The sequence below is a fragment of the Lolium rigidum genome, chromosome 2 (genome assembly GCF_022539505.1).
Source record: "Lolium rigidum isolate FL_2022 chromosome 2, APGP_CSIRO_Lrig_0.1, whole genome shotgun sequence".
NCBI classification, from domain to species: Eukaryota; Viridiplantae; Streptophyta; class Magnoliopsida; order Poales; family Poaceae; genus Lolium; species Lolium rigidum.
In genome coordinates, this window is record NC_061509.1 from 213,001,776 (window position 1) to 213,015,748 (window position 13,973).

General features: G+C 41.1%; 1 protein-coding gene across 1 annotated transcript; it reads left to right on the forward strand.

Annotated features, from left to right (window-relative positions):
* Positions 1–3,341: 3,341 nt before the first annotated feature.
* Positions 3,342–8,696, forward strand: LOC124692908 (AP-2 complex subunit mu). The gene is made up of 13 exons (XM_047226347.1): positions 3,342–3,458; positions 4,857–5,034; positions 5,819–5,909; positions 6,002–6,096; positions 6,215–6,304; positions 6,599–6,647; positions 6,754–6,892; positions 7,039–7,155; positions 7,256–7,346; positions 7,424–7,566; positions 7,766–7,880; positions 8,205–8,249; positions 8,325–8,696. The coding sequence occupies exons 1-13, from the start codon at positions 3,376–3,378 to the stop codon at positions 8,403–8,405; spliced, it is 1,317 nt and encodes a 438-aa protein (XP_047082303.1). The 5' UTR covers positions 3,342–3,375; the 3' UTR covers positions 8,406–8,696.
* The last annotated feature ends 5,277 nt before the right edge of the window (positions 8,697–13,973 follow it).

Sequence of the window (13,973 nt, forward strand, 5' to 3'; positions counted from 1 at the left end):
TCAGGGAGGTAGAGGTCAAAGATAGTCCTCTCAAGCAACCCTGCAATTAAGATACAAGAAGTCTCTTGTGTCTCCAACACACCTAATAGACTTGTCAGATGTATAGGCGCACTAGTTCGATGAAGAGATACTAAAACACATGTGGTATACATGGTAGTAATATTGCAGGAAGTAAAGATGCAGTAAAACAGTAAACAAGCGATGTTTGCAGTATTTGGAAACAAGGCCTAGGGATCCTACTTTCACTAGTGGGCACTCTCAACATTGATCACATAATAAATAAATAACTTCTCCTCACTTGTGCTACATACACTCTCTTGTTGGATGACAAACACCATTCATTGTGTAGGGCTACAAGAGCTCCCTCAAGCCGGAGTTAACAAGCGCCACAACATTCGGCATTCATATTTAAGTAACCTTTAGAACATAATAGATCTTTGCAATTTAGACCGAGTACTAACATAGCATACACACTCGTCACCATTACACTATGAAAGGGGGAATAGATCACATCAATACTATCGTAGTAATAGTTAACTCCATAATCTACAAGAGATCATAATCATAACCTATGCCAAGTGATACATGATGCACACACTCGTCACCAGTTACATCATGAAGGAGGAATAGACAACTTTAATAACATCACTAGAGTAGCACATAGATTAATAGTGATACAAAGCTCATCATATGGATCTCAATCATGCAAGGAAATTCATGAGATCATTGTATTGAGGTACATGAGAGAGAGATTAACCACATAGCTACCGGTACAGCCCTTAGCCTCGAGGGAGAACAACTCCCTCCTCATCATGGGAGACAACAGCGTTGATGGAGATGGCGGTGGTGTCGATGGAGATGCCTTCCGGGGGCAATTCCCCGTCCCGGCGGCGTGCCGGAACAGAGACTTCTACCCCCCGAATCTTGGCTTCGCGATGGCGGCGGCTCTGGAACTTTTCTCGTATCGTGGCTTATGTTTTTAGGGTTTTCGCGACGAAGGCTTTATATAGGCGGAAGGGCAGCCTCGGGGGAGCCCTGGTGGGGCCACACCATAGGGGGGCGCCCCCCCCTTGGCCGCGCCGTCTTGTGGGGTGGGCCCCCTGGCTCCCCTCTGGTCCCTCTTCGGTGCTCTGGAAGCTTCCGGGAAAAATAAGATACTGGGCGTTGATTTCGTCCAATTCCGAGAATATTTCCTTTGTAGGATTTCTGGAACCAAAAACAGCAGAAAACGAGAGCGGCACTTCGGCATCTTGTTAATAGGTTAGTTCCGGAAAATGCATCAAAACATCATAAAGTGTGAACAAATCATGTAGGTATTGTCATAAAACTAGCATGGAACATAAGAAATTATAGATACGTTGGAGACGTATCATTAGCATAAACTAGTTTTAACAGGTCATACACGACATACTCTAACTTATTCGTGTCTTGTTTTAGTGCCCCATTTTCTCTATTAGCCTATTACATGACCTCCCAATCCCCAATCATAAAAAATTAGGACATTATCGACAATGTGAGTACGGATATCACAAGAGCACTCATTTCATAACAAGATCATCAAAGGTTCATAGATTTTTCAAGACGAGTTAGTCAGAGTATATAGCAATTGTTCAAGCTCACACCAGAGCCGGGCCGGTAAATAAAAAATCTTTGCCAATATGTTTCAAACAAGATCATTATGGATTGCCATACCAACAGACTTGTACCAGACACCAACAAACAAGGGTCCATGTTTTCTTTGATCAAAATCTTAGTTTCGTGGCATTGATCACTATAGAACGGTGGCAACATGTGGGCCCAAGGATGCATCAAATGAACAAAAAAATAGGATAAATCAATGCCATGGCCATGTACACCATGCTTGGAATATCCTCAAAAGAAGGCAGAGTTAAATACAAATTTGCACCAAACGAACAAGAGGGGCGCCACCAGAGCCAATAAAGGTACAATAGTAAGGATAAGTAAAACTTGGCACATAAGCACGCGTGCACATAATGACATACACATACAAATTACGACAAAGACCAAATGTAGACTAACTAGATATCATCAATGTGTTGGCCACAAGTCTCAAGGTGTGTACTCTACGGAGAAAAGAGATGCCCATAAAAGGACACACACCACTTGATCCTCAGCGAGTCGATTAATCAATTAACCGTGAATGTTCTACTAACTTATGGCCTCTCATGTATCGATCAGTGGAAGCTCTAAGCCCCAATGAAACTGGGGCTCTACCGCTCTAGTTACTCAAGGGTCAAGTGGCGGGGGGTGGCTCATCTTTAGTAGGCTTGCACGTCATGTACACATTGTTTACATGTAACAAAAGACGACGACAACTCTTTGACTACTGGCACAACTGGGCTGGTGATGTGTGAGAGGAGGATGACATATCCGCTTCGCTAGTTGTCCTGCTTCACTCCAGCAACCAAACTCCACGTAGTATGTCCAGTTCGCTACAATCCAATGAAAAATCAATCCTAACCTACTACAAGAAAAGATTCACAAACTGAACCCACCAGACATAAAAGAAAACAATGGTAGATATATAACGACCCCGCAAGTCGCGACATGGCCACCATCTCAACGATTATGTGCAAGTTGCCAAGCCGCTGACGCCATCTTCAAATCCCTAACCGGGATAGAAGAAAATAATTGAGCGAACAATTCATTCACTCAAATCACATATACTTGTTGATTATGTATTTATTTTTGACATCGAATAATTGTGAGTGATATTTTTCTTTACGTTTTTGCTATGTCTCAGTCGACTGAAAAGTTCTTAAACCTCAATCACCTAAAGAAAAGTTCAACCACAGCTAAAAAGTGTAACTAAAAAGTGTAACTTAGGTAACCCGTGACCTAGACTTAACAAAATCTCAGTTAAAAAACTCTATTTCTTAACTATGAAAAAATACCATAAGTCACAGACCATATATAATTGGCATGCTGTTAATATATCCCCTTGTGGAAAAAAATGTACAGTAACATGACTCCATGAGTACACCAAGATACAGCGCAACACGAAGTCTCTTTTTTCTTTTTTTGAACAAAGCGCAACACGAAGTCAGTGAAGAACTGTCAACAAAATACCAAAAGTCGCCAACCGCAGGCAAATACGGAAACACGCCAACCTGAAAGGGCCATTCTGGAAGATACACACCAAAAAGCGCTCCTGAACGGGGAAGACGACTTGGTGCTCGTCTACCCCCGAGATCCAACCAAAACCTGCTTCCCGTCCATCCCATCCTCCTCACCGTCCGGCGAGCCCCCAGCACACCGGATCGCTCGCTACGACCGGCAGGCGGCGGCGCACCGCGGACCCGCGCGCCAGTTAAGCGTGGTGGTCCCAGGCGCTCGCTTGGCGAGCGGGCGACGATGCCGGTGGCGGCGTCCGCCATCTACTTCCTCAACCTTCGAGGGGACGTCCTCATCAACCGCCTCTACCGCGACGATGTCGGGTGCGTGCTGCCGTTCCCCCCTCCCCGCCTGTGGTGCCCCCGGCTGTGGACCGCTAGATCTGAGGCCCTGAGGCTGAACATTTCCGGCCGTAGCTTGTAGTCATGTAGATCGCGGTGGTTAGCTCGTGGATTTCGATTGCTTTTCTTTTACTAGTGACAAGTGAAATTCTGCGCCTTTTAGTTCAATTGATAGCCAATCTTCGGTAATTGACTTGTTGCGAGCTGAAATTGTCCCCTTTGCATCGGTTGCGCCGTTCCCAAGTGATTTTGATTCGGAATGCGTGTTCCATTATCTGCCGTGAGGTTGTGGCTCCTACATGATTTCGGCGTGGAGTAGAGAGAATGCTCACTGACTAGGATATGCCGTCTAGTTTGTAGATTATCATAGCAACAAAAAACAAGAGAATGCGTACTAGTTTTTTCACACTTCGAACTTGCAGTCGTGGCAAGTCGGGTACTTTTAGTTAAGAAAAACCACTGCATAGTTCATTTGATCTTTTCCAGTTGGTTTTGACAGGAGCGACTTCCTTCAGTACTCTAATAAGTCTTACTTCTGATCGCTGCGAAGATGTTGAAAGTAGTCAGTTCCTCCTCTAAGTCTTTTACTTCTAATGCAGCATCCGCAGCAAGACAAATCACTTTGAAATAGTAGCTATCTGACTGAAGTACTGAACTCAACGATAAACATTAACTCTCAGATCGTAGATTGCCAATAGGCATTGAAAGGAACTGCAAAAATTATTAAACATCAACAGTTTCCCATGAAAATACAGTTTTGTATGTGGTCCAGGTACCCTTAGCAATCATAAATAGAAAAAAGAACATTCAGTTAACCCTGCGTGGTCGGGGCTCCATCCCATATAGATTTTACACTGGTTTAATATTGAGCAAGCAGTATAGCAACTACCATTCCACCTATTAGATTTATCTTCAATACCATAAGCATTATTTTATTAAGGTCGCTAAATAAATGTAAACTACTACGCCTTATGTTGATTAATGTAAGCATATAGTTGTTTAAGCTTTGCTGATAGACGTGGAATACAGGTGTAAATTTAGTTATGTTTGTTCTACCACACCCTTACTTATTTTCTCTTAGTCATACATTTACTCATTGTCACCTACACAACCGACTCATTGTTCCAAAGGAACCACAAGAAGCTACTTGGGTCATTTCCTCTCATAACCTTTATCAGTAATCACCTCAATCTTTGTGCAAACTCAAACATCTGCCTTATTCGTCAAAGGAGGGAGTTCTGAGGATTCTATGTCAAATGCAAGTATAATATTCAATAAGAAACATTCCTGCATTTTGTTTTGCTTCTCTCGTCCCCTGGTTACCAGGTTGCGTGTAAATTTGGTGACTAAGTCCTATTGTGTTCGTGTGTGGCAATGCAGGGGCAATATGGTTGATGCATTCAGGATGCACATTATGCAAACAAAAGAACTTGGTACATGCCCTGTTCGGCAAATAGGAGGCTGTTCCTTCCTTTACATGAGGATCAGTAATGTTTATATTGTTATCGTGGTTAGCAGCAATGCTAATGTTTCTTGTGCTTTCAAGTTTGTTGTGGAGGTATGCACTTTCTGTCGTCTTATAAACACTCCTGAATAATTTATATATAACCGATACAGATCTTTTGTTCTCTCAAAAAAACGCAAAGGCTTTGCATCTCAATTCATTAGTAGAAAATGAAGATGATCTTGATGAATCTTATATAATCTGAACAAGTCAATGTATGTTTTATCTTTTTCCCTAAATAATGATTATCTGTGAACCATATTTTTTTAAGAGCAAAATAATGTATTAGTTAGTTCAGTAGCGAGATGATTTTCTGAAGCTACCTGTTTAGTTCTTGATTTGTTGAACTGTAAGATACATCTCAATCCAAGAGGCTTAGATGATCATATCATTTAATGATGACATTGATGGTTGGCTTTGTTTGACAACTAGAATTTTCTATTGTGAAAGGGTAGTTGACGATGGTACATTAGGAACAGGAATTGCCAAACACAAAAGGGCGCAAACAGGTGCTCATAGGTAGTACTGAAAAGTAGAATTTTTCAATGCGTAGGTCGCGTAATTTTCCATGTCCATCACTGCTGGGAATAGATTAATCGTAATAACTGAATAACAGAACCCTTTGTGCTTTATATGATTTCCATAGGGCCTGTTTGGAAGAGGGGGGATTGTGCTAGGAATTCCTTTAGTTTGTATGTGGGGCCAAGATGATTCAGTGGCGAAAATTTAGTTGCTAAGTCAATGCAGAGATCATACTTAATGTACACATCAGCCTCTAGTTTACTATGTCCTATCTCATTCTCCATTATTTCTGCTGAAGATTATTTAAAATTATCAGGCAGTGGCGCTATTCAAGTCCTACTTTGGTGGAACTTTTGATGAAGATGCTATCAGAAATAACTTTGTGTTAATCTATGAACTTCTTGATGGTAAGGGCACATCTTGTTTCTGGACTATGATTGCTGCTTCATTTTCCACCATGGACTGCCTTTGAAATATTGACTCTCTGCTAATTGTGCAGAGATTATGGACTTCGGTTATCCTCAGAATCTCTCACCTGAAATTTTGAAGTTATATATAACTCAAGAAGGTGTTAGGTCGCCATTTTCCTCCAAGGTCAGAGATATATGAAAATGAAGTAGTTGTATTGGGTATAAAAAACCTTAATCATGTATAAATCACAATCATGTGTATTGGGTATCTGAATCATGTTTCTTTTTCTCTGTACTGCTAGCCTTCTGATAAGCCTGTTCCAAATGCCACCTTGCAAGTCACGGGTGCTGTTGGTTGGAGAAGAGAGGGCCTTGTGTACAAGAAGAATGAGGTACTTTAATTAAATATGTAGGGAAGCTTCAGCTGCATTAGGAATAAAAAAAAAGCAGGGCCCTAACATATATAATAGTCCTAGCAGATCATGGGGTAATAGCAATGCCATTACTATGCATATATTTCAAAATGCATCTCAGTTCTAATACATATTGTACATGTAGCAATATTCCTGTTACAATGGCCCATACTTGTCTGTGTTTTCTTTTCTTTTTTCCCTTCAACATCGTCCCATTTTATACTTTTGTTTAGTACATGAAGTAACAATAATAGAGTTCTTCTCTCATGTTAGGTTTTCTTGGACATTGTTGAGAGTGTAAACCTTCTTATGTCTTCTAAAGGTATTTTATCGACCATCAAATTTAAGTTATCTGCTCTGAGACTTCTGGTTTTCTTCTATTGGGATTTTTTGATATATATTGTGTATACCATCTTACATTTCTGCAGGGAGTGTTCTACGATGTGACGTTACAGGCAAGATTCTTATGAAGTGCTTCCTTTCTGGAATGCCTGATCTTAAGTTGGGATTAAATGATAAGATTGGACTTGAGAAGGAAGCCCAACTGAAGTCTAGGCCTTCAAAGAGGTATCATTTCATTGAATATTGAACACATGATGAAACTGTGCTCATATGAATTTATTGTTTTGCTGGTTAACATTGTTCAGTGGCTACCCAACTTTTGTCCTTTCCCTCAATTATCTCCTGATTGATTATATCCTGTCTCTCTACAGTGGAAAGACCATAGAACTCGATGATGTCACATTCCACCAGTGCGTCAACCTAACAAGATTTAATTCAGAGAAAACAGTCAGCTTTGTACCACCAGATGGTGAATTCGAATTGATGAAGTAACCTTTGGATCCCTATTTGTGCTTGTATTTTCAGTTATTATTTAACAAATGATAGTTCATTCTTTGGCTTGATTGTGATGAACATATTTTGTTATAGATATCGAATCACGGAGGGCGTAAATCTTCCATTCCGGGTTCTGCCCACAATTAAGGAGTTGGGCCGGACACGCATGGAGATTAATGTGAAAGTGAGCAAACAATTTACATGGTGGCACCCTAAACTTGTAATTGTATTTCCTGTCATGATGAACCATTTGTTACGTAGGTTAAGAGTGTTTTTGGTGCCAAGATGTTTGCACTTGGTGTTGTGGTCAAAGTCCCAGTTCCAAAGCAAACAGCAAAGACGAGTTTCCAAACAACATCTGGCAAAGCCAAATATAATGCTTCAATTGATTCCCTTGTGTGGAAGTAAGTGCAATTCCTTTCTAATATTTGCACTTACCAAAGCCAGTATGTGGTCGGATTGTAATGGGTTTGATAGTGTGAGTTGTTCAGAATGCTGTAAGCAAAAACTACATAAATTATGCCCTCCCTCGCTATTTGCAATGCTAAATTATGGCAGTTCACATTGACCAACATGAACTCACAATAAGCATCTCAACCACAGGATCAGGAAATTCCCTGGACAGACCGAGGCAACGATGAGTGCAGAAGTTGAGCTGATCTCTACGATGGGGGAAAAGAAGTTGGCGAACAGGCCACCGATTCAGATGGAATTCCAGGTTACAATCGTTAAGAATCTTTTTGTTACCTTATCAAGATGGCTGTTAGCTTTCCTTTACTCCATCTTATTTATCTGCTCTGTATTTTTTGACTCTAAAGGATAATGTTAGCGTAGAAGCCCATTATATCAGAAAAAAAAAGTTGAGCATTCACAAGATAAATTGATACTTAAATAACTTGTTGACCTAGGAATATGTTTCATTTAGGTGGCTTCATTGTTTCTTATGAAAATATCTATTCATGCATTGTTAGCTGATACAATGTGCTATATGCCGCGCACTCTATCCCGTATGTATGCACTATATGATATCTCTTTCATGTAGGTTCCGATGTTCACTGCTTCTGGTCTGCGTGTTCGGTTCCTCAAGGTATGTGCAGCAAGTGCTAATATGAAACATTGAATTATGTCTGATATTGAACACATCTTTTGATGCATTTTTCAGGTGTGGGAGAAGAGTGGTTACAACACCGTTGAGTGGGTTCGCTACATCACGAGGGCTGGATCATACGAGATAAGGTGTTAGTGACCAACAAAATGTCGTGGGCTCCTTATTTCATGGATTCCTGGAGGTCTTTTTTTACGGCATCATGCATGATTGGAAAGCACGCAAATTACATATGACCCAAGTTCTCTGTAAGTTTGTAATTCAGCAAAGGGCAGATCATAGCAGACAGTTTCCCTATGTTCTTTATTTTATCTTGACATGGGATATGTATTCTTCCCCCTGTGTCCTGTTTGTGTGGTAGGGCATATTGTTATTGTATATTTGGTGGTAGCATTCATTCTCGTTGATTAATACACCCTGTTGTCAGTTTGCGCTGATTTCTTCGTAGATGGATGTCAAATCGCTTGCAAAACGGTGTATACAAATATGCTGATATTGTTGTTGGCTTGATGTGCCTGTGTTTGGTGTAAAGTAATGATGTTCCATCGTTGAGATGTTTGTGCGAGGTTTCTGTGAATCCTGATTGATTTCCAAGCATCATAGACCGAGTGGTTAAGGATACAGAGTCCTCATTTCAAGATACTTACTGTAGTTCACAAATAAGAATTCTTTGGGCATACCATCACCCAAAAGGTTAAACCTCTGACTACAGATGGTGTTGTACATATAGTATTATATTCGATGCCCTCAGCCCGGTTGGCAACCATGCCATGCAGGGCTATCCTCCCTTCGCAGCCTCCACTGCTCGCTGCTGATGTAGTTCAGGAAGTCAACCTCCGGGACGCCCCGAGATCCTATCCATGGCGGCGTGGATTCCGCCGGCTCTAGCAGTATGCGGAAGCGGTCGGCTTCCAAGAAGACGCTTCCCCTAACACCCGCGCCTCATTCTGCAGCACCGGCAGCCTTAGTGGCGACACCGAGGATGCCGCTGGAGCCCGAGATGAGGTTGCTTGCGGGCCATGGACACCTACGCACAGGTGTTGTTCGACAAAATGCCTCCAAGATATGTTTGTTGGTTGTTCGTTTTGGTATCTTCCTTTGCTGTCATGCCGGGAGGTTGCCTGCTATGATGAGTAGTATTTCTTAGTTTCCTTGCCTAATCTTTCTCGTCTGGATCAGGGTTGCTCTTCTTCCTTTTTTCTTATTCTTGAAATTCGAAGAGTTCTATTCTAGCTCCCAAATTGGAATCAGGTGTCTCTAGGATGAAAATGGTGCAAAGCAAACCAACCGATCCCTTGAGTCCATCATGAGCTGTGTGACATGTATAGACATATGCAATATCTAACCAGCAGAATATAATCACTTGATTCTAGACCTTATAAAACTATATGTGTTATATATATGCCATCCTGCTACTTCCATGTGTTGGTTTCCATAGATTTCCAATGGCTTCAATTGTCTTAACTTCATGGATACTTTTTTTTTTTTGGAGAAACGAGAAACAAACACCCTGTTTTTGAAAATATATACTGACATGGGAAGGTTATTTGGCAATCACCCACAGGGGAAAATTATTTACCCCTCATCATTATGCAAAATTGTGCTTTGTTGTTGAAATCAGTGGTGTGGCTAACTTGGTATCATGGTCATGCATAAATCTTGTGAACAAAGGTCCAGTTTGTGACTCAAGAATTCCATCAGAAATTTCTGTGCGTTTTTATTATGTTCTTCTAGAGTAGATTTTCTTGTATACAGTTTCAAATGTTGATCCCACATAACGTATGCTCCTCGGCCATGCTTATGCACTCAAAACAATACATTCATGTTTTGCGAACTCTCTTCTTTTTACACTCCTTTTTCTTGAAATAGTGAGAGCAAGTGAGAGGACAAACTAGAGAAGGATATCAAGCAATATGCAGAGGACATGGAGAACCACCTACTAATTGGAGAAAGGCCTCAATTCCGCTGTCAGGGCATGCAAGGAGGTATCAGGTACTGCCATTTGACCCAAACAAGGTTGCGAGGCCATGCCGAGGCGACCTAAAGTCGCAGGTGCCTCTGAAATTGAAGAGATAGCCATGTGTTGATTCGCAAAATCACAGTGGTCTAAGTTTAGAATTGGAATTGTAGCATTTGTCAACATGACCAGCAGATTAGCTTGATGCAGTGTTCTCTATTATTTCTTATTTTATTACCTTAAACCTCCTAATACTGGTCTGAGTCACCGATTTACATGGCACATCTCCCGTGGGTGCTACTATAGCTCTATAGGGCGGATCTGGCGAGATGAGCCAGCGACTGATTTCTACAGCAATCCATGCATACATACACATGGCCAGTTGGGCAGCGTAGCAACAAGAGCTGCTGACCACAAACTACTAAATGTCAAGCTTACCGTGTGATGGTGAACAATCAACCGGTGATAGAAGTGAGTTCCTTCATCTCAAAAAAAAAAAGAAAAAGAAGTGAGTTCCTTTTTTTCTTTTCTTTTTCTACAGAAATGTCTATCTTAGGATGCCTATAAGTTTTGGTTAAAGTTAGACTTCATAAAGTTTGACCAGCTATATATAAAACACGTAATAACATTAGACATATAATAACTTATGCGGTGTGTGCAAGTTGAATCCACTAACTTTTCAGGCGGTGCAAAACTGGTCCAAATTGTCCCGGTCCTAATACGTGGAACTGATGTTCTTGTGAAACTTCACAAATGGACAGGTCAAGCAAGAAGCTTGGGCTGCTGTTAGTTTGAAGCAGAAGGTTAAGGTCCACATAATGAGAAGGTTTTAGAGATCTCCAGGTTTTATTCCAACTATTTTTGTGGCCTTTAACATTTTGTTGCCATATATATGAGATTTTCAGTTTCCTTAACCCAAGTTCCAAGACATACCAAATAAGTGTGTGACTTGTGGTGCACTAACTAAATCTGAGTTTATGTTAGCATAGAAATCTATGACATGTCTGTTGATACCCACCTATATGTGGTGCTTTGTCAATATTTTTTATGATTCGCAAATCTGGCCTTGTGCGTCTCTTTTTGACACAGGCAAATAAGGTCCAGTAGAGTTTTCATGAACTTGGTTAAGTTATCTGGTTGGAATTTTCAGGAACCAATGCATAGTTGTTTTGAAGTTTGTTAAGTTTTCTAATTGGGATTTTTAGGAGCTACGGGCATTTGCACAATGAGGGATGACAATCGAATCAACAATACAACCATGCATATTGGACTACAGAATAATCGAATTTATAATTTTGCATTTTTCTATTTTGAGCATATTATGACTAGTAATTTTTCAATATAACAACACAAACACAAATACTAAGACTTGAATTCGGTTGGGTCGGAAATATCACCCCTCTCCACCGCTAGGTTATGCCTCAGTTTGAAATGAATATTTTTTTTTCAAATACCAAGTACATTATGAACATGTTGCACCAATTTTTTGAACTGGCGGCCTAACTTGGATTTTTAAAAAGCCGCCTCCAAATACTGTATTCTCGAGCCATACGGCTTTTAGATCCGCTCCTCGGTTTAGCGAAGGCCATTTTTGTTTTCCACTAGGCTGCGATCCAATATATAATTATGTAACAGAACACCAACGTGTAATTCTGATGTGCACGAATTTTGACACAAATCTAATGGTTTTGGAGTTGACCTAGAACTAACTTTTTTCACGGAAAGACCTAGAACTAACTTGATTCTTAGTTAACCACTGAACTAGCAAAAGGAATAAATTATTAAGTACATTTTAAAAAATAGGACATCATAGGTGAATTGTATCAAGAGTTAACTAAAGACCATGGTACTTATGTCTTTGATTTGTATCGTCGTGTAGGGTGACTTCATGTTCATGTTCTGGAACTCTTTCACATTTTTTTTCCAAAATGAGAGCTATGCTCCGACCTCTGATCGAAACGATGCACACAATCTTGTCTTATTGCACAATTTAATGAGTACTAGAGGTTACAACTCAAAAATTGCTCAAAGTGGCAACATGAATTAGCCATCTAAACATATATTGCAGAAATAAAATGGTTATCTTTAAGTCTATTATTATAATGCATCCAGCTACTCTAGCTGAATATAGCCCGTACAACCGCCGTCAGTGCACCTAGTATTCGTAGGTCCCCACTACTCCACAGAAAGGAGATAAGACCACATGTCTATCAATGCGCGAAGCACATATGCGTATAAACTACAATAATTTTTTTTGGGTCTGGTTGTTCTGTTAAGAAGCACATCATTTCGACAATTCCTAGCCAAACTAGAGCACAAACTCTCGCAAAAATTCGAGCTTTTGTTATATTCTCAATCCCGTGTAACCAACTACGAAATAAATTAGTTACATTATATGGAGGTGGAATATTATAATTAAAACCACCCCCTCCAAACTAAACGGGGAAAACGGTATGTAATGAACAAATGATCAATTATTTCTTGCGAACCACAAAAAACACACTTTGTACATCCGTTCCAACACCTTTTTTTTAAAATCTTTAGCTAGAAGCACTTTTCTTACCTGAGAACCAAATAAAAATCCTAATCTTCAGTGGAACCTTAATTTTCCACAAGTATTTTATAAGAAAAAATGTATGCACATGCATATAATCAGCAAACATAGATTTTAATGTAAAAACACCTGTGGTAGATAAGCGCCACTTGAAACTATCTGGTTCATCATCAAGACATATTCTCATGAGCCGAACTCTTCCATGCATGTGTCTTCCTCTTGATTGTTATTTTTGTTTTAAAATAGAAGTTATACCCCGGCCTCTGCACAGCCTATGCATCTTGATTGTTGGTGCATGAGGGTATGAAACATGTACACGAAGGCACTAGCCACACCATCGAATCATTTATTTTTGCACGGGACACATGTCACCATATTTTGGCACCAATTTTATATGATCACTTGTCATGGCGCGTCTGTGCCGATATTTCCCATGAAAACATTTGGTAATTAACTATCTGGTGTAAAATGCACTCTATGTTTTGGACATGGTGGAGATGCAAGGCGTGCGATATAGAGCTTTACACAGGAGTAACGTTTGTTTTATACGAGGTCCACTGCTTTACTTCGTTGCCATATACGCACTGCGGTCAGAGGCCGGTCATGGTCTTGCATTTGAATTATTGGTAGCTTTACTTGCTAGATAGAGTATGCGATGCGATCGTGGGGTCTCAATGTCATATTTTGCATGCAAATGGTTCGCTCGAAAGCATCGCCCAAGCTGGACGCGGTAGCCAAAAATGGAGCACAGCTCTCCCTACGTGTCGATCGCCACCCAGCATGACAAGCACCACACCCGCACTGATACACACGCGCGCGCTGCAGTTGCCTCTAGCTAGGTAGCTTGCTTGCTTGAAACCTGAGAGATCAATCATCACTCGTGAGCAGAGCAGACGAGATATGAAGAGAGCTGGCATTCCCTGGGCGGCGGCGGCGGCGCTTCTGGCTGTGGCGTCGGCGGCGGCGCTGCTTGCCTGCAGCTCAGGCCACCAACCAGCGGCGGCGGTGCCCGTTCTGACGCTCCAGCGGCTGCGGCAGCTCAATGGAACGCCAATGGAGAGCATGAGGAAGATGGACATGGCGAGGCGCCGCGTCGATGGAGCCGTTTATCTACCGGTGTTTGGTACGGCCGGGTTGGATTATCTCGCCGGCGGGTAAGTCGGTTTTGCGACCGATCAACCTTCCTTGTCTATGT